A 25,322-nucleotide genomic window follows, 5' to 3' on the forward strand; every position below is an offset into this window, starting at 1 on the left:
GCGGCTGAGGAGGAGGGGCGGGGCGGGGGCGGGGCGGGGGCGGGGCGGGGCGGGGGCGGGGCGGGGGCGGGGCGGGGGCGGGGCGGGGGCGGGGCGGGGGCGGGGCGGAGCGGGAGAGCCCCGCGGGACGGGACAGGCCGGGACGGGCCAGACGGAACCCGCCAGACGGAACCCGGGCCCCGCTATAGCCGGCGAGGGGCGGGACCCATTTTGTGCGCGTCCTCCGCTGCGTCTCTTCCGGTCCGGTCCGGGTTGATAGTGTCTCGCCTGAGCGCCGGCCGTGTCAGGTGCCGGTGCTGCGCTGTGCTGGGGCGAGGCGGGGTTCGGTGGGACCGCAGAGGCCTTTGTATGCCCCCCGTCTCCTGCCCCGGGTCTGCACCCACCCTTCCCCCGTCCGTGTGTGCCCGCGGGTGCCGTCGCGCAGGCCGGAGCGGGCCGGGAGGGTCCGGCAGCAGCACCCCGAGCCCCATCTGTCCGTGGGCTCGAGAGCGTGGGCTTGAGGACGCTGCCCCCCCAGGCATTCTCCTGATAGTAAGTAAACCGCCTTGGCCTGCGCAGGGAGCAGCCTCTACGAGGCTTTCCTCTCCTTTTGGAGCAGAACATGATTTTTTCCTTCCTCTGCTGCAGTAAAAAATAATTAGCGTGAAATGAAAGTTTCTAATTTAGTGTTAGCTGCAGCTAATCCAGTTAATTTTTAATCACGAAGACAGTGAGTTTTGTGGCCCAAGCGGCCGTGCGTCCTTGCTGCCCCAGCCGGAGTAGCAGCTCTCCATCCTTCGTCAAAGGGATTGCCTGGAGAGTTCAAGCTGTCTGCTGAGTTTTGGCCTGTTCGAAGTTTGCAGTCAGAATGTCGGGCTTCATGATCAGCTTCACAGTTCCCTATCAGTTAGCTGGCCTGACCTGCAACAACATGGAGTAGCAAGCACCGTACACCGAAAACAGCTGAGGGTTGCATAAACAACCGAGAAGGAGAGGGCTGCAGACGTAGTAATTGTCATTTTGTTCCTGTTTTTTCCAGTTCTTCAATAAGTAAATATTGTGGACAAAAATCCGGAGTGTTCCTTTATGTCAGCCTGTTTTGAATTAAAGTCTTCTAAAAGCTATGAGAAGTCCCAAGTTTTCCTAATGAAGTTCTCACTGTATAGCCCACTAGTTTTAAGTTTTTATGAGTTCAGTATTTCTTTATTTAAAGGTAGCTTTCAGATTCAGGAATAAGTTTAAAAGGCATAGAAAGCTGTGTCTGCTACGCAACTGCAGCTTTCCATTGCAAGTGTTGCTTTATGCTTGGTACTTTCCACAAACTGCTTTCACAGGTGTGTTTCAGCTTATAAGGGTGGACCCATTTCCCACTCTGCTTTGCCTGTTGTCATGGTGGGTAGCTTATGGTTTGCATTTCATTGGTGCAAACATACGGTATTGCTTTTTGTCTCACTGTCTCTTCTGGATGTGAGGTTGTGTACAGAAGCATCGCTTTCTACCATAAAGAATTCTTGAGCATTTTTCTTCAAAGAGATTTAAAGTCTGTCCCTCCTAGCTAAAGTATTAACATACTTCAGTAAGCATTATTATTATTATTAAGCTACATTTCTTTTCCTGTGTGATCAAAAAAGTCAGCTATCCAAACTGAAGGCACTAGCAACCTCTCTCACTTTGCCAGCTGCATGTGAAGACTGTTCCACCCTCTTTTTTTTTTTTCTTTTTCTTTTTTTAATAACTTTATACCTTTCAGTATGTTTAAATGTTTTAGCCTTATAAAGTAGTGGAAGACTTTGTTGAGGGTTGTTTACACAGATGTTGCATCATCCAGGCAGATATTCCAAATAGTAATGCTATACAGACTATTGAATTTGTCATTTTGCTTGAAGTCATCACCTTAGTTTCAGACTCGTAAGAAAAGCGATTGGAGGATTGTTGTTTTCCCCGTAGAATGGTGTATTAACTCAGGATATTACAGAATTTTTTAGAGAAATTCAGAGTAATTACAGATTTGCATTGGAAGCTTGCATCTGTAGTATTTTTAAATTGCAAAGCATGATTCCACCAGCAGAAGTACTATCCTTTTTTTTTTTTTCTTGTCTCTTTAGGTGAAAATGTGCATCAGAGACTACTGGCCTCAGATCTTGTAGAGACCTGATTTACCAGGAAAGTGCCTCATCTGGTCACAGATTAAGGTATATTGAACATAGCTATTACTTGCCTATTGAAATTGCCCTCTCTTCTATTTTGGCAAGATTCTTTGGATTTCTTTCTCTCTCTCTTTGCAAAGAGCATGCATGCACATAAATGTAGTCAGCATCATCCTGAAAGCAAAGGTAGTTTAGAGTGAAGAGTGAACTGAATATGATACCACTGAGTTTAGCTCTTAATTTTGCTGTACCAGCTGAGCTGATTTGTTACTCTGAGCCTGCTGCTAACTTACAAAAAAGCTGTATTAACAGACTGCATTAAATCCTAGTAATATATTCCCAAGTCAGTTTTGATAACATTCTCACAGTTTATCAACTTGTATGCTGCTATGTGATTTTTTTATAATTTCTCCCAGAAAATGTGCCCTCTGGGTTGTCTCTTCCTTTTTTAAAAAAAAAATTTTTAAATGCTTAAAACCACTTTCAAAACATATGGAGTTACTTAATAATAGAGATTATCGCCTGTGCTTTATTCAAATAAGGCTGCTCACAAAAAATGAAAAGCTAATTAATACTGCTTCCTCAAAAATCCTTTTTCTGATCACTCCTTCCATCTCTTCCCCTATTTCTGTTCTGCAATGTTACGTATGTCTAGACTGCTATTTCAATGTCCAACATAGTGCAATGAAGTACCTAGATAAAATGTTATCAACTCAAGACTTGGGTAATTTAGGCATGTAAACTCACACTAGTCTCTCAGTGGTGTTAGTACATTTACTTTTCATTATGCATGCTTAATTCTTGCTGTTGTTAACACTTTCTGAATGCAGTCTGGGCAGACATTTGAGTGCTTAATGAAGGAGAGTAAAAATAGTGGTGGGATCCAGTTTCTTGGGTCAAATCCATTCGGTGGCCACGACCTGCTGCTACCCTGAAGCAGAGACTAAGTGGGTAACTTCTGATGAGACAGGTCTCTGTTACTGCCACACATTTAAGAATTCGTCTTCATTTTGTGACCATATGTCTATTTTTCTCTTAAATGAAAAACAATTTATGTTTAGATTTCTCTGCATAAATTGATATGCATGCAGGGGTGGGTTACATAATAAATACACTCCTTTTTAGTGTGCTTCAATTATTAAAAGTTTATTTCCGTTATCAAAACCAGAAACCTGTTGACAGAAATAAAACCAGTTATTTATTTGTTGTTCTGATTACCACAAAACTGGAGACTGGAAATCGTCACCTTTAATGAATGAAAAGGGCCCAAAATTTTTGTTGTTTTTTTAAACTTTACAAATGTTACTTTAGCATTCTGAAGTTGATTGTATGAATTCCAGTTTTGCTGCATATGTTGTTAGAAAAAAAGAAAAAAGAAAAGAAAAGAAAATTTTGGGGAGCTAAAAGCCTTTTCAGTCTTTAAAAAATTGTGACTCATAGTTTATTACTAGTTGGAGAGAAATCAGCTTGTCCTGCAGAACACACAATCCCTACAAAGTAAGCATTTTTAAGGAAGCTGGTAATGCTTCCACTAATAACAGACAGCAGGCAAAACGTTCTGACTTGCACCCTGGCCCACACCACTGTCTTCTTTTTATAATTTATTTCAAGCAATGAAGATGTTTGCCAGTACTGCACTGAGAAGAAAATAGCCAAAATAAAAATAAATATGAAAAAAATCAAATCCTGTTGTTCACATACAGTTCACTCCCAGCCCCTCCATGAAAGGGCATATTGTTATCCATGGTATCTTTCAGATGTTGCACAAATTGCACAGGGCTCTCAAAGTCAATAAAATGTTGCTCTGGTTACTAATTTGTATCTCACAGTGGTAATGCTTGTGCCTTATTTCACTGTTTACTTCTCAGATATGAAGAAGCCTCTTAGTGATAAATAACTATGCTTGTAGTGAATCCTAAAAAATATCTGTGGTTTTGAGAGTATATTAGCATATGATACTTCCCTGATAAACTTGGAAAAAATCCTTCAGAAAACTATGTCGATATTCTGACTTTGGATAGCTGGCAACAAGTGTTTAATATATCCAGGCAAACACTGAATGGTTTTGCATTTCTTTATGATTTATGGTATAGACATTGAAAGTCTTCATTATGCTTTTCAAATCTGAAAAATTAAGAAATAATACATGCACACTAGTGTATACCCTCACATTTCAATGTGATCCATGTGAGTTTGATAGAATAAATGACATTGTCATTGCAGTCTTGCTTGTTATGGTTCTCCTTTTTTTGCATAAGCCTGCATGCGTTGTTCGTATATAGCCACAGAAGAAGAGGCCTCCAGATTCTAATTTGAAATGTAAGTAAATTAGTGCTGCTTTCTGTCAGTGATCATTCTCAGAGAAACTGAGAATAAATTGGGTAATTTTTTGTTCAGGTTAGTCTGTGGTGGTTTTTGCAAACAAAACTGTGTGAGTTTACGAATGATAAATTCCATTCCTTTCTATTTCCAAGTGTTTCACAGATTATTCTGTCTCAGATTGTTTACATTTTTTAGCCATAGAGAATTCTGATGTAGATAAACCTGATCCTTGTCTAAGTACTGTGCAGCAAAATCCATCTGTAACTTAGATAGTACAAGTGGAATGGAGGAGTAGCTCCTTGTCTTTTTGCCTCTCACGGTGCAGTTGTATTGTTTTACTTCAAGGAAGTGTCAGCAGTATGAAGACAAGGTGAAATGAGACTGGGAATTGTCTCCTTGAATGAAGGAAAAGAGCCCAAAATTTTTGTTGTTTTTTTAAACTTTACAAATGTTACTTTAACATTCTTAAGTTGATTGTATGAGTTCCAGTTTTGCTGGAGATGTTGTTAGATGTGGGTTTGTTTTTATACACTAATTGGACACAAAATGGGGTTATATTTTCACTTGGGAAAGCTATCCTTGTTGAATGGCAAAAAACTCTAAGCATAACAGAAAATCAATTTTCAAAACTTAATCTATTTTCAGTTACTGGCTTTCTTTTCCTGAAGTCATTCTATTAATTTGGTACTTTTCTCAGCTATAGGAATGAATTTCTTGCACAAAATAATAGAGGCACATAATTAAAAAAATTCAAACCTTCTTTGTAATTATAAAAAGAAACAAAAAGTAGCACAAATCTACAGAGAAGAGCAGTTTTAAAATTAATATCTGAAAAGCTTGTGGTATAGAACATTGATCTGAAAAGCATTATGAGATTAAAAGGTTTATGAAATACTGTTATTTTTGCATAACCAGACTAATATAATGAATAGACATTTAAAGGTTGAAATGCAAACTGCACCAAGTTGCTATTAAATTACATCAAATTATTAACAGTTATTTTCTGGGGAGAGATCAGGTGTCTGTGATAAAGTCTGGTTCTGGAAGTCTTTGCTGATATATAGTTAGTCCTGGACGATGCTGACCATCTCTGAAGACTGAAGGGTCTTCATTACATCATTTTAGAATTAAGTCCCCTATAGTCTGCTTATTAATTGTACCAGCTGAAACAGCACCACTGGTAAACACGTGGGCTTGGAATCAAGATTCCTTGACAGTTATTTTGCAACTGTTAGCTAGTCTGTTATACATTCTGGCCACTGCATATACATTCACTGGCTGTTGCAGTTGCACCTGAAGAAACATGAACTGCAAGCTTGCAGTTCTACATTTTTTTGTTTGAAAAAGTTCAAAATGGACTTGAAGAAAAAATTCCTTCCTCCTCAGTAAGACAGTTCTTGGACAATATGTTTTAGAAGAGTTTTCTTCATAGACATTGCTTTTTTTTACATGCTAACCCAGATATAAGAGTAAGAGGAGATTGTTGCTGTCTCCGCAGAGGCTTGTATGACTGTTCCAAGAAAGTACGTATTGGTTTGGGATTTTTTAAGTTAAATGCTTCTTTTTGGGGTTCCTAGTCTACACAATTCATGTCAGCCCTTCTGTGTAATGTGCTAATATTTAGTAATAAGGGGAATATGCTCAACACTTGCTGGTGCTCCAGAAGCAGCAAGCAAGTTAAAACATGAACAGCATGAGCTTTAAGCATCACTAGCCCAGCTTCTCTAGAAGCTGGGAGAGGAACCAAGGAAGGGATTCCACTCCACCAGTGTACACATCTTGACAGTATTGATAAGAAAGTGAAGACAAAATGTTTGATGGAGTGGCATTCTATGTAGCCAGAAAAACAGCAGGAATTTATTTTGAACACAGAGTTAGTGTGAAAATGGTTATTGGGAAAGACAAAGAGGTAAGTGAAGGGGTGAAGTAGATACGTATAACTGGTATGTGTAGGAAGGAAGAGGAGATAAGGATTTGCGTACTTCTTACTCACATTCTCCTGCCATAACCTTGGTCAACACTGTTTGGTTTTTCAAGCAGAATGCATGAAGAGAAATGAAGGCAAGCAGATGTAAGTGCAGTTGATGGCAGGCAGATAGAGAGTAAGAGTGTTGCTGGAAAGAATATGCAGAGAAAGGGAGAGATCTCTAGAGTGGGTCTCTAGAAGGCTGCTCAGGGAAACTGAGTTAACTTTGTGAAACTGAGAGTTCATGTGTTGGTTCAGAATGCACCAAGCAAGCAGTAACAGAGATTTTCAGGGGTCAGTGTGAGAAATGCTTGCATTTCAAAGGTGCAGCTAAAGCATCATTGTGAATTTGTTAAAGCAGGTAATGCTTAATGGGGTGTAAATGTTAGTAGCATGTTGGGCTGTTGTAACAGAGCTGATGCAGGACAATGGAGGAATCATCACTTAATAGTTTATTGCTACTTACGTCTGCTTTTTTGGTCAACCTAGAAATGACAGTGGGACACAATAAAAATAGTGGACTGGTAGTGGTGCTTACAGAAAGTTAATATGGAAATGCTGCCTGAGACAAAGTTGTGAAAAATGAGCATCCCAGAATAATGAAAGAGAGGCTCCTTTAGGGTTGTATTTGCAAAGAACAAAATATACAGGTTACGAATGATGAGCTGGGAATGGTGGAAGTCCAGATCCTCAGAATCAAGGAGCTACTCCTCAAAACTTCCACAACATCTTAGCTTTATGGCTTTAGCTACAGCAATATAATTGTGTATCTAGCTACACAGATAAATGGTATAACTCTTTGTGTAGGCTGCTGTTCCTATGTAAGACCTTACCATAAAGATCTGGTATTGCATGTGAAGCTTGTGTCAGTACTGACCTACTTTAAACATGTCTCTTGATGAGTCACCTTTGGGAAAAGTTACTCTCCAAATATTAATCCACATTTCAGTAGTTAGACTATGACACAGTTGCTTGTGGAAGACTGTCATTAGCAAAAATTATGGCAATAGTTACAAAAATAATAATCTCATTTCAGGTTGGGACACTTAGGATAAGTTTGATTATTTGATTGTGTTTTTCTCAGTAGAAGCCCCAAAATACTACAACAATTTAAGGAATAGACCCTTCATTCTCCATGAGGTTGCTCTCATCAGTCTTATTTGCATCACTTATCCTTTTTTATGGTAATATTAGAATATACCAGCTTCTTTTGTATTGCTGCCACAGAGGGTGGCTCCTGCAGATACAAGCTTGGAAAGCTTGGAAAAAGTCCTACAACTGGATCTGGAGGATAAGAGTAGCTGTCTTACAGAGCAGATGAAATTTTTGTATTAGTGGTAAGATGGCATGTTGAAATCTTGTGAGGGGAGTCATTACTGGTATCACTAAAATCCTGATGACTTGTATTACATCTCAGTTTTGCAGTTAATTCAGGGCCATGCAGCGTTTAGTGATGTTTGCTAGACAGCAAGGTTTGAATTAAAACACGACACATGAGCTGTGAACTAGAGAGAAAGATTGATGAGAGGCTGCAAGGTTAAGGCACACATACTGGACTAAGAAGTCAAGTAAATGATACCAGTCATACCTGATGTCATAAAAAGATTCTGAGATTTTATGGTAGCCCTGTATGGAAAACACTGTAATTGTGTATGAACACAGCCTCAGTATGACTTTTTTTGTCATTTGCCATCATTAGCTTCCCTCTCCTGGTTTCATAGTATTCATTTCGGTTTGTGGTTGCAACAGGAGTGATTTAGCTGTGTGTTGGAAATTATTTTATTTTGCTTATTTCCAGTTGTAGTTTAATGATGTAGAGTACAGAGTAAATTTAGCCTTGTCAGATAATTCTGAGTGTTGCATATGTGAAATGAGTATAAAACAAGTAAGTCTAAGCAGGGAAGCCTCTTTCTGTCAAGTTTTTCCCCTGTTTCCAGCTGAAGCATGGTAATAGGAAAGAGGGGTAAAATACCAAGTGCATGAGGTCATTACTGGGTATCCACGTAGGCATTTAACACTCTAAAACACCTAAGCCCCAAATAACCTTGTTTCTTTCTTCACATAAGTAGTGAAAATTAGTCTTATAAAAATACTGTCTCAGCCTCACAGCAATGATGTATAATAGCTAAAATTCCTGATAATGCAGAGTCATGATAGTTTTTATAAATTAACTGGCCTTCAAATATGTCTAATCCAGCAATGACCTATTCCTAGGCAAGTTACCTGGTAAAAATTCTCAGGTAAAATATTTGACTGAATTTTTTTTTTTTTTAATAAATCTTTATACCACAACACTCACTGAAGATGTGTTTGCTACTGTGCAAGACATATTACAGCCCTCTACACCAAGCTCAGTGTTTGGTAAAAGTACATTTGTTCCTTCTTCTTTTATAGTTTTGTGCCCCAGCGATGACTAATCTGTTGCTTCAGGAATGTATAATGTGTGTGAATAGAAATACATATGTATTATTAGTAATTACATTTAAAATGTGTATGTGTGTGTATGTTTTAATATACATATATATGTATATGTTTCTTTTTACATTTTAGAGCTGTGATGGCCAGTCGCCAAGCAGAAGTTCAGAGTTTGAAGCTAGATAATGGTTCAGTTATAGAAGGAATAAGTGACCAGGTACTGGTGGCAGTTGTGCTCAGTTTCACTTTCATTGCTGCTCTGGTATATACACTTTTAAGGTGAGAATGTGTTGATAGGAATTAATCTACATACCTGCAGTTGTAATTCTAACTTTCTCAACAAATTTTTGCATTTGGTGTACAAAACATTCGTGATTTTTGTGACATGAAGGAAATGATTGATCACTTACTATATTTAACTAATTGCTTGGCATAATTTCATAACTTAATTCAGAATTTGAGTGAAATTATTATCTCAGAAGTGAAGTTTATCTCTTCCTTACCTTCAAATGGTCAAACTGAATAGTGTTCATCATTCCTGAAGACTGAAAATGGCCAAATTCACAGTATATGTGGCTGGTGTGTTATATTTGGGTACAAAGTACAAACTTGTGAATATTAACACTGGATATAATCACCAAATGCATATTCTAGTTACAGTCTTCTTCTTAAAAAAAAAAAAAAATTAAATGCCAAACCTGAATAAACTGACTCATTTGCTTCTAAACTAATAAGCTAGAAAACAATGGATTTTAATATTCTTTCCATAAAGCAAAATTTTAAATTCAGAATTCAGTAACTTTAATGGCCCAGAGGTCAAAGCTTCTTTTTAATTTCAGAGTTTTTACTTACAACCTGACAAATATCTTAGCCTACATGGTTTGGGAAAATAAATCTAAACTTTAAATAGGGAATTTTTGTTTGTTTGTTTGTGGGGTTTTAGTTTTTTTTTGAGGGGGGGCCTTTAGTTTTTTGGGAGTTTTTTTTAGTTTGTTTTTTTAGTTTGTTTTTTTTACTGATGTCTGTTGACTTCTGAACACAGAAGGCTGACAACTAAGAGAACACAATATTAGCAATGCATTGTCATTATGGAATTCACTGAGGAGGATCTGTCCACATAAGAAGTGTTAGCAGAGTAGGAGTTATTTGAGAGCATGCTACAAAAGAAAGCAGAAGTGGGAAAGCTGCTTTGCAGTGCTGATATTCAGGACCAGGACAGAGCAAAGGAATCTAGGAGAAACGTATGGACTTCATCTTGCTTTTCTCTCTGAGGCTGTTTGAGTTGTTCAGATGGCTTCAAGAGTGCCTTTTTTCCATCTGCTCTTATGTTTTCTGTACCTCTTAGGCTGACATTTTTTTTGCATTTCTGACTTCAATTTTAAGTGTTTAGTTTACTTTTAAACATGTTATTTTTTAAAATTTTATAAAGGAAAATAAGATTAAAAAGTGAGCGGATGAAGATCATTGGCAAGAGAGTAGGAGTTCACTTGGGGCTTGAGTTCAGGGAGATGATAAATGGATGATAAAGGGTTACTTGGTAGTGAGAGAAAGGCTATTTCCTAACTACCTTCTCAGTGTAAGGAGCTAAGTAAAAAGTTTTTCTGTGGATCCTGGTACATGCTTTGATGGTTTCTTTTCCAAAGGGGCAATAAGCTCCAACACAAAACTTCCAATGCTTTTTAAGTCTTGAAGCTTTTTTACTTCTGTATTGTATGCCGGACTATGGAAAATCCTATCAGCATCCTCAGCTTTCTGCTATGCCTGCTGGTACCTTCTGAAATTGCCTGTATTCAGCATCATATTCTCTCTACCTCCTTTATATTGTCCCCATGAAAATCTGCACAGTATTGTAGAATATCTGTACAGTGCAAAAAATATAGTAATTCTTTTTTATTTAGCACAAAAGGGGAAGTGGGGGAGAAAAGGAGTGTTTCCTTTTTCCTCTCTAGTTATCTTAGGCAATGCAGTGGTATGTGTGTTTCTTACACTGTGTCCATTGCCCCAGTTTCTTTGTCACCCATACTTCTGTATGCAACATCTGATATACTTAAGGTGGATAGGAGCATGTTCAGGTAAGAATGTGGAAATTTAATTAATACAACAAATTGAAGGAAGCCCAGTAAACCCAAAACCTCCAGTATTTGGTATCAGAGATATGCTGCTTCTTTCCAGATGCATCACCTAACCCAGGTTTATCAGTCTGCAGGTTTAGATATTTTTCTTTCATTTTTCTATCCCATTAGTGATTATAAGATAAAGTCAGTATTTTCAACAGAAGACCTTAATCCTCAGAAATTAACAGCGGCCATTGTTGCACAGTGACACACTAGACCCTGTAAGAACTGTTTCACTGTGCCTTTATGAAACCGCACACTGAATGAGTAGGCAGCCTTCCTCCTTCTGGTAATGATAGTTGGGTGAGGCTCTTAGTGATACATAGCACAATTTTTTCCACTCCAGGGGACTTTTTTTCCTTGAATTTTGGAGTGCCAACACTCAGAAGTAGGGAAATTAAAACGTGCCCCATGTAACCTTTTTTCTTTCTGTGTCATGTTTGATAATGCCTTTAATGACATAGTATTGGTCTGGTTTGCATTTGTTTTCTCACACTGTTAGCTGCATGGCAGAAGTTGTGAATTGGATACATCTCGAACTCTGCCTGTCCCTTCCTGGGCAATGTACAGTGTTCTGCTACCTGAGCATCTTATGCATGAGACAGAACTTCTATATACTGTACCTCTAAAGATCTACAAACACTCTTATGTGTCCAGTGTAGTATGTGATACCAGAGTAAAGTCATACAAAAAGAACTGTAAGAATGCATCAGAATGATTTGCAAATATTGCCCAGGTAACTTTACCATATCTACTTTTTAAATTTGATCACTTAATATTATTCTTTGCTTAGTATTGTTCGTCACTGGATAGCACTTTAGGAGCAATTTTGCAATTAGTTGTTCATGAAGAAATCAGAATAAACTTGCTTATAATTCACACTTTCCACTTGTGTGTGATTTGATCTGCATTTAAATATATATCAAACTTCTGGCAAAGTAAAGGTGTAAAATATGCTCATTTGTAGCATGTTAACAGGAAAATACTTTTATATGTCATACTTTGTTATATGTATAACATGCTCAAAATCTGACTCTTGGAGACCAGGATAGAAAGAACCTGCCTGAGACACCACCAGGAACTGCCAGCCTGTTTTCTCTTTCTTCTCGTAGATTAAATTAGATTTTTTCCTTCCCAAATTCAATCTGTCTGGTTTTAGCCTGTTATTGTAACTGGGGAATGCAAACCTCTTTGTCCTTGTCTCCATTAATGAGCCTTTAAGTGAATTTTCTCCTCCCTGCCCCAGTGCAGGAGTAGGGGAGAGCGAGCAGAGGCCTGGTTGGTGGTGGCTGGGCCTAAACCCTGATGAGGACTGCAACCAGAAAATGTCCTAAAATTTCAGCCATCAGCTCTGACAGAGGATCAGCTTGCTTAGGTCATCCCTGGGAGTAGTACAGCCTGGTTTTTGATTTAACTTTTAGTCAAAGATGGATCGCAGTGCCCTGAAGTTACCTTTTCTGATTTGTACACTAAGCAGTTTTAAATGTTTTTCACCAGCCTTAGATAACAGTGGGAAATAATTGCTCTTGCTTATAGAATGAGAGCCTTATCCTGTCCCCTTTTCTCCCCATGAGTGGTATTCCATATGAACTGACATTTCTTCACTCTCTCTAATGTGTGAAATATGTGGGCAGTACTTCTTATTCTCTTTTGAATTTCCTCCAGCTTCTCTATGTGTTTTTGTGCTTTTAGCCTAAAATAGAAAACCGAATCCAGCTGAGAACTCAACAGTGCTGAGCAAAATCTATCACCAGTGAAATCCATATGAGTCAACAAACATAAAACTTCAATTTTGAATATGATGCTGTTGACTCATATTTATTGTAACTGAACACTCAACACCTCTTAGTGTTGTCAGCATAATTTTTAATTCCAAATTTCTTCCCATTGTGCTTTTGAATTTCGAATTTGTAATGTATCCAGCCTTCTTTCTTCAGTTAGTTTCTTCCCTATGCTTTTCATTGGCATATCTAACCTGTAGTTTTCTTGCCTATAGTCTTTCTTTTTAAAGAGTGATTTTTAAAAGGGATTTCTTTTTATATTCAGTCTGCTGATAGTTACATAAATTCAACATTCTATATCTAAGAGTTTGCCTACCCCTTCTTATGTAAATGTTATGCCTTAATCTTTCATGTAGCAGATAAAATTGAATTAGGATTTGTCACCTGTGTAATTTAGATAGTGAAGAAAAAAAATTTAAGTGGACCAGCTATACAAAAACTACCAATGGAGACAAAAAGTAAAAGTATTTCTGCATGAGGAACACAAAAGCTTCCAACCAACTTGATTATTTTGCTGGTTAATGGCTTCATTTTTTTTCCAGATTAAAATCTTATTTTTACCATGATTAGTAAAAATCTCTGAAAAATATTGCTTCTGTACAGCTTTAAATGTCCAGAGTAACTTTAGGATCTAGAATAAATATTCTCTTTCCTTAATTACATGTGTACTTCCTTTAGAACCCTTTATAGCAGGGTTTATAGCAGAATTAATTTTTTTGTCTTTTGTTCAAGTTTCTTTTTTTTTTTCTTTTTTTCTTTTTCTTTTCTTTTTTTTTTTTTTCCAGTGAGTTACTTTTAAGTGTTGGGTCACTATGTTCAAGGTTTTTTTACTGCTTGTATTTCCTTTCACAGAAATGAACATCAGAACATACACCCAGAAAATCAAGACCTAGTGCGAGCTCTTCGTCAGCAGCTTCAAAGTGAGCAGGTGCTGTACAAAGTGTTGGCATTGTTCAGCTCTCTGGTTTGAGGTAGTGTAGACTTCAGTGAGGTTCCTGAAGAAGTTGGTCTTGAAAATTATGGAAACTTACTGTACAGAGACATTTTTGAAATTTATCAAGTAATGAGATAACATAGTCTTTTCTATGGATAAATTAGGTATGTTAAATGGTTGGTTCTTTTTTCAAACATTTTTTTGCCACAAGGTGGAGTATGTAATATGTATATTATCTTGTGTTCTTCCTGCAATGTTTCTGGGAATTTAGTGGCAAAAGAAAGGAAATCTGGAGTACAGCTTGCTGCCACAGGACAGGGGTTAGATGTTTAGAGTGATAAACTGTGTGTAACAGAACAACAGCACAGCAACAAAAGCTAGGCAACAAAGATTGACAGAGAGGAAATTTTTAACAAAGCCTTTCGGTGACCAGGGACAATGGTTTTAAGCTGAAAGAGATTAGGTTTAATTGGGACACAAGGAAGAAATGTTTTACATTGAGGGTGGTGAGACAGTAGGCCAGGATGCCTAGAGAAGTTATAGATGTCCCCTCCCTGGAAGTGCTCCAGGCAAGCCTGGGTGGGGCTTTGAGCAACCTGGTCTAGTGGGAGGTGTCCCTGCCCATGCCAGGGGAGTTGGACTACATTAACTTTAAAGGTCCTTCCAAACCATTCTGCACTTCGACTGCATCCTCTCCTGACATGTAGAGTAGGCAATGTGAGAGTCTTCACCAGGTTTCACGCGCTGGAGTGAAAAGTCACATTTGGAGAGTATTGAGGGGAGTTTTCCATCATAAGACTTGTTGAAATGACAGGTTTTTAACCACAGTGCATATTTTTTTGGAAGGCAAAATGGGGAGAAAACCCATAACGTGGCAGTGACATACACAAGCTGATTATCTGTGCAAGTGGGATCACTTGGGAACACTAAATACTGTAACTGGTAAGCAGAGCAGTTTAATTGCCTGGCTCCAGACAGCTTCTTAGGCTAATGAAGTAACAGTCTAGATGTGAGTTGTTACTCATGCTTCAACATGTCTAACCAGAGTTAATGTGAAGGACCAAGGAGGTTTGTTCTTTCATTCCAGTCTTTAACTGGAGTGAAGCACATACTTATATAACAGAGGAAGAGAAAATAATGGGCTTGTCACAAGAAGAACTTGCTTAATTAATCTGTTTTTAAATTAAGCAGGCTTGATTTTTTTAAATTTTAAGTTCATTTCTCTTTCATTTCACATAATTTTGCATTTGACTGGCTTACTTCTAGTAGATGAACACTGGATTTATTATTTTTTTAAAATCTCAGTTATATAAAGATAAGGCCTCTAACACTTTGCATTTCTGTTCTCTTCCAACAGGATGCTTCTGGTGGTGATAGACATCACTTCTATACAGATATGTCTTGCCCAGTCTGTTTGCAGCAGGCTACATTTCCTGTAGAAACAAACTGTGGACATCTCTTCTGTGGTAAGCGAGAAAAACCCATGCTCTAAAGATAAAACCACAACAGAAATGCAAAGATAAAAGCAGAACAGAAATACAAACTTTTGGCACTACTACAGTCAACCCTAATGCAAAGCCTTCTTTGATTTTAACTGCTTACCTTCTAGTCTGCTTTAGAAAAAGAAATATAGAAATAGTTAAGAGTCACAGTCACTTTCAGCGTGTGCTGTATTTTTTTCAATGCTATCAGAACTTAAGCTGTAATTGATTAAAAAATGGCAGGGACAGATGGTATAATTTATTTCCAATTATTAAAAAACAGAAGAAGCTAAAAAACTCTGGGGATGTACCGTTTCAAAAATTGCTTTAGAAGGTGTAAAAAATACTGCTTGGTATTATCATTATCTCAGTGTGTTTTGGTTTTTTTTTTCTTGGAAGTCCTGAGGAATTAAGACTGAAATTCACAATGTTTGAAGTGTTTGCTCTTTTTTTTTGAGGCCCAGCTATTCAAATTTATGTATAAGTTTACTATGTAGCATTTTGCTTCCTCTCCTTTAGGTTCCCAGTTAGGATTCTTTCATGCATTCACCTAATTCTGTGTGGTATGTAGCATGTGCCATGCTTTCTTGCTTAAAGGAAAAAAATTAAAAATTTGTAAAACAGTTAACATTGCTAGATTCTTATATATACCTTTTACCTGTTGAAACTCTGATATTAAACCCAAGGGGTTTTAATACCTTAATACCTTAAAGTTAATTATGGAGTTGAACCCATTCAGGTTTTTTTTCATTATTAGCATTGAATGTGAACACATTGGTTGAGTGCTGTATACAAAATTATACCAGAATAGATGCAACCTAACTGTTTATACACTTGTGTTGATTGCCTTGGTGTGTAAGGTGTATTATTTCATGCAATGGGTGTTTCAGCTCAGAAGTTTAAGTGTCTGTAACTTATATTCATCAGGTTCCTGCATTATTGCCTACTGGAGGTACGGGTCATGGCTTGGTGCCATCCGTTGTCCCATCTGCAGACAAACGGTAATAATTAAAGTAAACGTGAACCTGATGCTTTGGCTATCTAGCACAGCTTTCCAAAAAAGCACTTAAATGTGAACTGCAATAGTTAGACTGAGAGAAGAGGTCTAGAGAAGCTGGGAGAGCTGGATATGTAGTGCATGCAATGGATATGTAAAACACAGATGGGGGATATTAAGTTGTATTGACCTTTTTGCTTTGCCAAGTAGCTCAAAAAGCACCAGTTGTTTCTGCAACTCAAATTTAAGGAAACCACACCGATAACTCAGCCATTTTTCTGTTAAGAAGTATATGAAACCTGAAAATCAAAACTCTGATTCTTCTATGCTTTCCATTTGGGATGTTATACAACTTCTTCAGCAGAACCTGCATCTGGAAGGCATGGCAGTTGTGGAAGACTGCCAGAAGGCAGTAAACCACTGATTTCTGAGAAGTACCCTCTCCCATCCTTCTCCCCAGAAAAAAAGGCCTCTGAATGTCAGCTTCTTATTTTGTCCCTTTATTTAGTTTGTATATATTATTGAGTTCCTTAGAGCAAGCATTAAGTTACTTCCTACGCACTTACTTGCATTGTCAGTTTGAGAGATGTCCCTGCAACTCATTAACACTTAGACTCTCATAGTGTATGATCTAACAAAAGAACATCTGTATTTTAGCAGTGCACAACCTACAGAGCTACTAACTTCTGATTAATTATATAGCATGCTCATGTCCTTACCCATACATTATATCCTGCTTTGCCTGTGTGTATCAGTAGGACAAATGACTGTAAGAAGAGAGAGGAAGGAAAGTAAAGTAGGTATGACTAGAAGAATTAATAGGTTTAGAGCATAGCCACTGAGAGGAGATAAACAACAAAAAAAAGGTGGTGAAAATTAAAAAGGCTAAAACAATGCTTTTTTTAGTGTCTCCTTACATAGGTATTCTACTTTCCTCCCAAGTAACAGGTAAATTGGGTGGTACTGCTTGGTTATGCATTCATCTCACCCTCTCACTCTGTGAAGGAAAGTGAGGTTTAGTTTGTAAATGAGGAAAGAAGTTACATACATAAGAACAGCATGAGTTATATAGGTTTGTGGCAGGGCTAGGAGGTGAATGTAGCTCTGCACATGCTGTCATTTGCTAGATGTGACTGTAGCACTGGTACAAGACACATATTTAGAGGCTGGGTACAGAAGAAGCTTTTGAAGACTGTAATAATTTAAAGTGCTATGCATTTTCTGTTTTCTGTAGTAATCTGCATTTTTTACCTGAACATCTTTTCCAAATAAAAGTGTTAAATTTTGAGAAATTACTATATAGAAAGGTAACATAAGGTGTATGTGAATATGACTCTACATGTTTTTGTATGTTTGCATGGAAATTAACCCAAGAATCTGGCATGTTTTTCTGAGCTTACAGAAGAGCTGAAGGTTAATACCTTTTTCTGTGAACTTATTATTCTGTAGGGTTGGCAAATTCTTGGTCTTGGTATGAATATCCACGTGGAAAAGTATGAGCTTTGCTGCTTTTTGCTGAGATGCAAGGCCAATCTAATCATGGAAGAAGAATGTGCTCATTGTTTGCTTTACTTGATTTTCAGTTTAAAAAGCAAAACTAGGTTAATTTGGTAAATTAACTTTTTTCTTCAAATCATCTGTCCCACTTCTGAAACATAAACGGTTTGCATGTTTAGAAAAATTTCCTTGAAGCCTCTCTTGGAAAGATGGTTCTTAGGCTTGTTTTTATGGTTCCTACCTTTACTAAGTATAATATTCTGTAAAGATCTGTAAGAAATTATTTTATTAAAAATTATCAGCAGTGTCCATGTTAGTAGTTTTCACTTTATTTTTCTAGTAAATACTCAACTAAAAGTTTGTTCTGTGCCATTTTCATTCGTAGTTCACAATGCCTCCATTTAAAAGGCAGTTGTAACAGTCTCTCTGCTGTACCCAGGTGACATTGTTTTTGCCACTCTTTGGTGAAGATCAGCAGGATGCAACCCGTATACTTCATGATGTTAATGATTACAATCGGAGGTTCTCAGGACAGCCCAGATCTGTAAGTTTTTGATCAATTTGGATGGAAGTCAGTGATTTTAGGGGAGATAAATTAATTCTTGGTGTTTGTTTGGTTTTTTACCCCCTCTGGGATATGAATGTTGTCTTTATGATGCTTAGGGACTATGCAGATTTTCCTATAGGAAATGAACATCTCTAGTTCTAGCATGCCCACAAAATATTTATTTGTAATTTGTGGAAATGCATGGAAACTTGCATTTGTGTTGAGAGTGAGAACTGCTAATAAGCCTTGAGTTCCCTATTCATGTGTTAAGCTCTTTTTTAAATACAGCTGATTGATTTGTAAGGATTTGTAATTAGTCAAAATTTTAAAATAAATTATACAAAGAAGAATATTCACTTGATTTATCTCTTTATACTGAGTAGAAGAATCTGAAGTTCTACTCTGTGTGCCTTTCTCCCTCAGATTTCAAGCTATATGCTTGAATTTTCATTTTCCTACTAAATTGCTCTGAGTGAAGAGTATTTTGGTTTTGGTTTTGTTTTGTTTTGGGTTTTTTTTTTTATAAATAGCTGAGAAGGAGAGTTAAGTTCTATGAGCTTTAGAAAGTCAGCTTTGTTAGACTGTCTTACATGTGCATGTTCTTAATTGCAAGGTGAAATGTGTGCATATGCATATTAGTAACTTCCCTTCTTGTTTTCATTGGATTTGGATGCAGTACAAAACATCAGCAAGGAAAATTCACAGTCCAAAGTGACCACAGAGGTGTTTGACAAGCTTTTTTTTTTAAACCTCAAAGCAGTTATGTTTTTTTTCCAGAGTAAGTTGAAACTTCCTTTGAGGCTCCACTGAACCTCTCTGGGGACTATGTCTAGTCACCAAGAAGTCATGCCTGAGATCTGCATAAAAACCTTAATCAGACCAGATAAACAGTCTTTGAATTATTCAAAGTGTATTGTCTAAACAACTTAATGTATTCCTTCCTGGATAGCTTTTTCAGCCTTAGAAATAACTCATTTTAATGTCTTGGCTCTGTATAGGAACTATGCACAGTAGAAAACTAGCCAGAATAAAAAAATTTTCAAAGTTCCTCACTCCTTACAGCTCACAACAAAAACCCAAATATTTTCTACTAAGCAGTCCCTCACTAAGATGACAGAATCATAGGAAAAAAAAAAGAAAAAAAGAAAAAAAGAAGAGAGAGAGAGAGATGAACAGATTAATTAAAAGGTTCTTAGTTTACTTTGAAACTTGACCCATTCTTTGGAAACCTATGTGAATTCCTGGTTAAGGAACCATCATCCTGTGGGAGTAAGGGGCCAAAATTGTGTTTCTGAAGAACTGCAACCTGTTGCTATTTTTTTCCTCCAACCCCTAGTTGTCTTCCATTCTGATCAATATTTCACTCCATACAAACTATTTGTTGTGTCTAATTTTATCAATGGTTTTTTTTACTCTAGTTGTAACTGATTTTCCTTTTTAATAGATGCTGATATGTTTTATAGTCAAAAGTATGTTTTACAGTATAGAATAACACGGTTTGACTGTCTTGAAAATGTATATTCTGTATCTGACTTTCTACCTAGCAAAACGAAATGCAGAAACTCTTGTGTTACTGTTTGTTTGTTTTTTTTAAATTTTCATTCTTAATAGTTAACAGATTCCAAACATGTGATGTCATAAGAGAAACTTCAGTCTAAAAGAAAGGTCCTTGCTAAATAGGCCTGTTGCTAAAGCAGAATATTAACTTTTGGTTTCTTTCTTCATAGATTATGGAAAGAATTATGGATCTTCCCACTTTATTGCGCCATGCTTTCAGGGAGATGTTTTCTGTTGGAGGCCTCTTCTGGATGTTTCGCATCAGAATATTCCTCTGCTTGCTTGGAGCCTTGCTCTACCTGGCCTCGCCTCTGGATTTTCTTCCTGAAGCCCTCTTTGGAATTCTGGGGTTCTTGGATGATTTCTTTGTAATTTTTCTTCTGCTGATATATATCTCTATCATGTACCGAGAAGTGGTAACACAGCGGCTGAATAGATGAAATGGATAAAAAGTTCCCAAATGCAGAGGCAAAAAGTTATGGAAAGTTTTAAAAAGAGAACTATAATATAAGGGTGATATAACAAGGTGCCTGTGTACAGTTGCAGTAGTTGTAATTTCATAGCTGGTCATCTTATAAAAATATGATGGGTTAGTATGCAGTGATGCTTAACAGGAATCTTTTAACTTGTGTATTAGATACACTTCATAAGGATGAGTTTAGTTTTATAATGTAGTAAGCTACCTTCATCTGCTTCCACCTGAACTGTATGTTCAGCAAAAACCACCTTTTTTGGTGTGTGGCTTGTAAAAAAGGAGTCCTGGCAAAGGACTTCTAAGACAAAATCCTTTTGGGTGATTTAGGCTTAAATAAGGGAATTCAGAAATTCTTCACAGTGCAGTTATGGCTAAATTGTAAATATCTGCCTGTTGTGGGCTAGGGTTTTTTTAAATAAAAGCTTTGTGTGTCTCTGTGGAAGAAGAAACTCAAGGACTGCAGTATAATTATAACACTGCAGTTTGCTATTGTCCAAATGTGTCACAAAAATAAGGAAAACACCTCAATATTGCTTAAACTGCACTATGTACAGCTGCATGCAATTCATACAATTTTATTTTTGTATTTGGGAATATACACACGGTATCTGATCTAGATAGAGAAACCAATATGGTACATGTCAGGCTGGCTGGTGCTCTAATTTTGAATGGGAGCTTTTCTCTTCAGTCTTGTTTGTTTGGTAGATATGTATCTTGAAAGTGCAGATTTTATGTTGCTCTGGGTCAGTGCTGTGTATCTGAAGGGAGAGCTGCCATTCCTTCAGTTGCATTAAATACTGTGCCCAGTAGAGGTAACCCTCAAACTTAGATAGGGGTTGAAGAAAAGAAGTCGGTACCACATGTTTACACTACAGAACTTTAATTGAATGTAGCTTCTGCAATACAAGTGTTAAACAATTTGGATATTGGAATTGTGTTTGATTTTCAGTTGACGTTTTCTTTGTTGATTGATTTGGATGTGGGTAGAAGAGGTTACAAATTACCTGGATATTGACACATGGTAAGGGACCACAAAAAAGTCTTGGAAATTTTTTCAAAAATACCAGGGTATTAATTTTCCTTAAAGTTGATAATTTTTTTAATGTTGAATTTTAACGTAGGCCCTCATAGCTACAGAATAATTTGAAAAAAAATTGCATATTAAAAAATTATTGCCACTGGAGAGATGTCAAGGGTATCCTAGATCTATGTACTTTTTATCTAGAGGAATGATAATTACCATTTTATTGTAACTTCCTGAGTACTTGAAAGACAGTGACTAGACAGGTGATTCTTTGCATGTTTACATGTATGCAATGAGACTTACAGTGAAAGGGACCTTTTCAAAACTTCAGTGTTTTGCCCATGCAGGCATCTTTCCACAGCTTTTAGCACCTAGGCATGTGCAGGAAGATGACAGAGCTGGCACCTGATGTGTCAGTGGTTGGGGTTGGAGCTTGTCCTTCAATGTCAGTGCTTTAAATGGCATTTGTTTAAAAGCAAATTCTCAGATTCTTGATTTAAAACTTTTTATTTTTGGAAATCCAAAGACTTCTTATAAATGAACTGGAAAGTTTAATTTTTTCTTGTTGCTTGTTGGTTAAATATGGGCAAGAAGAGAAACAGGAAGTGAAACGGGTGGGAGGAGGAAAGCAAGACAGAAAATGACATTTTTTGGAAGCAAATGCTACTGGTTTTGTCAAACTAACTGTTCTTCAGCATCTTAGATGAGCTTTTCCCTTTGTCTTGGCATTGCTATTGTATGATGATTGTTTAGTGTCTGCCTCAATTAAAAGTCATTAAGGTCTTATTGGGTAAGCATGGGATATTGATAGACTGTTCAATGCAAGAGGCTAGTTTAGGATGCTAGGTAAGACATAATTTTGCAGTTTTTCTGTAAGCATTGTTTTGGTGTTTTTTCCCCAAGAGATCTAGCTGAGATCAAACTCCAAAAAAGTGTTTTTAATTTAGTAAATGTAACACCTCTTTTTCTTTTGGAGTTTAACTTTTGGGTCTGCTTAGAGATGAGTGTGAAATACTGTTGTAGAACAATTGAGTCTGTTCATACAATCTGTTGAACTAGTACCTCCTCCATATGTTTATCTTATGATTGTGTTTATAGTTTTTCCTGTGACTCTCTAAGTTCAGAGGTGTTATAGATATACCTGAAACTGCTTACTGATTTATTTTCGTTGAGCTCCCCAACTTCACATGCTACTGCAAAATTCATGCATAGATACCCACCTAAGGAGTCTGCTCATGAAGAACAGACCTTCTTATGTACCTGAACTCGTGTACAAACCATATCTGAGTACTATATATAGTTTACCTGTGTTCTGTTTCTTCCTTCACTACTTGTCTGCTAACCAGAAAAGTTTCTCTTAGAGGCTTCTGCTTACTTTTAAATATTGAGTGACCTTGGGAAGCTGAAGTTCAACACATTAAATGCCTGACAGAATTATGCCCCTCCTGCCTTTTCACTGCTATGTATGCTTACTTGTGGAGACTGGTTTTTTGGTCCTGCCAGCCACTGATGAACAGTATTACGATTTGCTCAGGCTTTTTTGTGAACAGATGAAATGTGAAGATTCCTCTGTCCCGCAGCATCTGGCTCTTGCTCCATTACACAAATATGAAGTACCTGTAAATCAGCTGCCTTGGGTACCTCGCTTGAACTTAACTTTAAGTCTGAAGCTCCCAAGAAGCTAGAGATTAATTCATGAGCATGCAGTATTCCTGAACTGTGTGCTGACAAATTGTTCTGCAGCAATGCTAAAGGTAGTGGTGAGTGGTAGAGGTGAGCACTGGCATCACAATATGAAGGAAATATGTGATGCTAAGTGGAGACTGACTGCAAATACCACTGTGGTTTCACCTCCTGGAATGGGGCAACTGTGCTACTAGGAGGGGAAAAGAAAAAAAGAGGAAAACTTTAGCAGCAAAGAGACACAGGGCAAAAAGACAGTGCTTAAAAGATCATTTTGGTTTCACCAAAACCTGTGTGAAGTATTTTACTGTTTCAGCAATATTAACAATGGGAAAAACTAAAGTTATACTTAATAGCTGCTACAGAATAACTTGTAGCATCTTGAGGCCTAATGATCATCTTTATGAATAGTGCTGTATAGAACAATCTGTTTCTGTATTGTTTGCTTCCTACACCATTATGTCTATGACAATGAGGCATAACAGTGTGATTTGGGGATACTATTTTGCCATAGAATTCATAGAACTTTAGTGACCTGTGTGTTATACTAGATTTTTAAGAGAAAAGTATTTAAACCTACTTGTTACTCCTAATGATAATAAATTGCTACTAAAGTAAGATATTCTCTTGATTTATTTTACTGACTATCTGGGTGGGAAATTGTTTTATTCCCTCTTCCCTGGGCTAGAGTTGGCTGTAGCTCTCCTGAAGTCTTGATCAACTCTTACCTTAATGTCTGTGGGGAAGGATGTTCAGAGGTAACTCAGAGGTATATTGCCATTATAAGGATTAAAACATTTGTAAGATCTTATTCCCAAAAATACATTGTACATTTGACGTCTTTTCCCTGAGCAGTCAGATCTATGGACACTGTGCTTTCAGGGTGATAAACCAGTACAGATGATTAATGAGAACCTTCACATGACAATTCTCCAGGCAAACAAAAGCATAAAGCAGGTGGATGAGAATCCAGTTAGCAAAGTAAATTGAAGGAAAGAGGAAGCAATCTGTCTAGGTTTACAGGATGAAAGTTGGGATGGAGCATAGAGGAACAGGCATGACTGACTTGTGCTGCCATCCTGTGCTTCTGATTCATGACATGAAAAACCCTCTGGGTATCAGGAAGACATGATCCATTCTGCTAGGAAATGTGCAACAAGTCTTAGCTGGGAAGCCCAGGGCCAAGTTGGGCCAAGCCTTCTGGACTCATAGGTGAACTTTGTACATGGTTGCAGTGTTTATAGAAAAATATGTAATTATATATTGGGTAAGAAGCTATTAAATCAGGTTGAAAGTTTGAGGGTACACACTTGCCCTTCCAGCTGAGGTCTGTGTGCTTACTGTGGGAAGCTCAGCTGAACATTCAGGAGTTCCTCAGCCAAGGAATAGCTGTGCCCCAATAGATGGCTTTTTTAGGTCTGTTGAACATCTGTAGCTGTAGGTAGATTTTCTGCTTCCAACTGCCAGCCAGGCAGCTCTCTATTTGTCACCAGTACTGGGAGCCACATGAGTATTTGTTCCAGTCATAGGCTGATAGACTGGTTTGGGTTGGAAGGGACCTTAACAATCACCTAGTTCCAACACCTTCCACTAGAACAGGGTTCTCAAAGTCCTATTGAAACTGACCTTGAACACTTCCCAGGACATGACATCTACAACTTCCCTGGTCAGACTGTGCCAGTGTCTTACCACTTTCACAGGAAAGAATCCCTTTCTAATACCTAATCAAAGTCTATCCTATTTCAGCTTAAAATGGTTCTCTCTTACCCTGTCACTAGGCATTCCTCCCCAGCTTCTCTCTAGGCCCTTCAAATACTAGAATGCCACTATAATGTTTCCCTGGAGCCTTTTCTTCTACAGGCTGAACAACTCCAGCTCTCTCAGCCTGTCTTCATATAAGAGGTGCTCCAGAACTCCAATCTTCCCATGGTCTTCCTCTGGACTTACTCCAACAGCTCCATATGTTTGTGGTTTTGGGGCTCCAGAACTGGACACATTACTCCAGATGGGTTCTCACAAGAGTGCAGTTGAGGGGGAGACTTCTTTGACTTGCTGGCCATGCTTCTTTTGATGCAGCCCAGGATATGCTTGGCTTTCTGGGCTGCAAGCACACATTGCTGGCTCATGTTGAGCTTCTCATCAACCAACACCTACAACTGCTTTTCCTCAAGGCTGTTCTCAATCCATTCTCCACCTACACTGTAACTTTGCTTAGGATTGCCCTGACCCGTGAGGAGGACCTTGCACTTGACCTTGTTGACCTTCATGTAGTTTGCACAAAGAGGCACAGCAGTCTCACTGTCTGTGTTTCCCTGAGATCTCATATTTCCTTGTAGCATCCGAGTGGGTTACCTCCTTCCCTGCTGTGGGCACTGGGGTTTTTACCTGGGAAAGAAGGTGCTG

The 25,322-nt window shown here is 37.9% G+C and overlaps 1 protein-coding gene across 5 annotated transcripts; it reads left to right on the forward strand.

The window, feature by feature from the left end:
* Positions 1 to 125: 125 nt before the first annotated feature.
* Positions 126 to 23,537, forward strand: RNF170 (ring finger protein 170). Of its 5 annotated transcripts, none has more exons than XM_030467564.1 (9): positions 126 to 531; positions 2,085 to 2,171; positions 4,385 to 4,445; positions 8,965 to 9,108; positions 13,577 to 13,652; positions 15,016 to 15,124; positions 16,067 to 16,140; positions 18,073 to 18,177; positions 19,908 to 23,537. In XM_030467564.1, the coding sequence occupies exons 4-9, from the start codon at positions 8,972 to 8,974 to the stop codon at positions 20,175 to 20,177; spliced, it is 771 nt and encodes a 256-aa protein (XP_030323424.1). In that variant the 5' UTR covers positions 126 to 531; positions 2,085 to 2,171; positions 4,385 to 4,445; positions 8,965 to 8,971; the 3' UTR covers positions 20,178 to 23,537. The 5 variants fall into 5 exon arrangements, with proteins under 5 accessions (XP_030323424.1, XP_030323425.1, XP_030323426.1 ...); XM_030467565.1 differs by having other exon boundaries at positions 4,409 to 4,445; XM_030467566.1 differs by lacking the exon at positions 4,385 to 4,445 and having other exon boundaries at positions 127 to 531.
* Positions 23,538 to 25,322: the final 1,785 nt, after the last annotated feature.

This window comes from Calypte anna, chromosome Z (genome assembly GCF_003957555.1).
Source record: "Calypte anna isolate BGI_N300 chromosome Z, bCalAnn1_v1.p, whole genome shotgun sequence".
In the NCBI taxonomy this organism is placed as follows: Eukaryota; Metazoa; Chordata; class Aves; order Apodiformes; family Trochilidae; genus Calypte; species Calypte anna.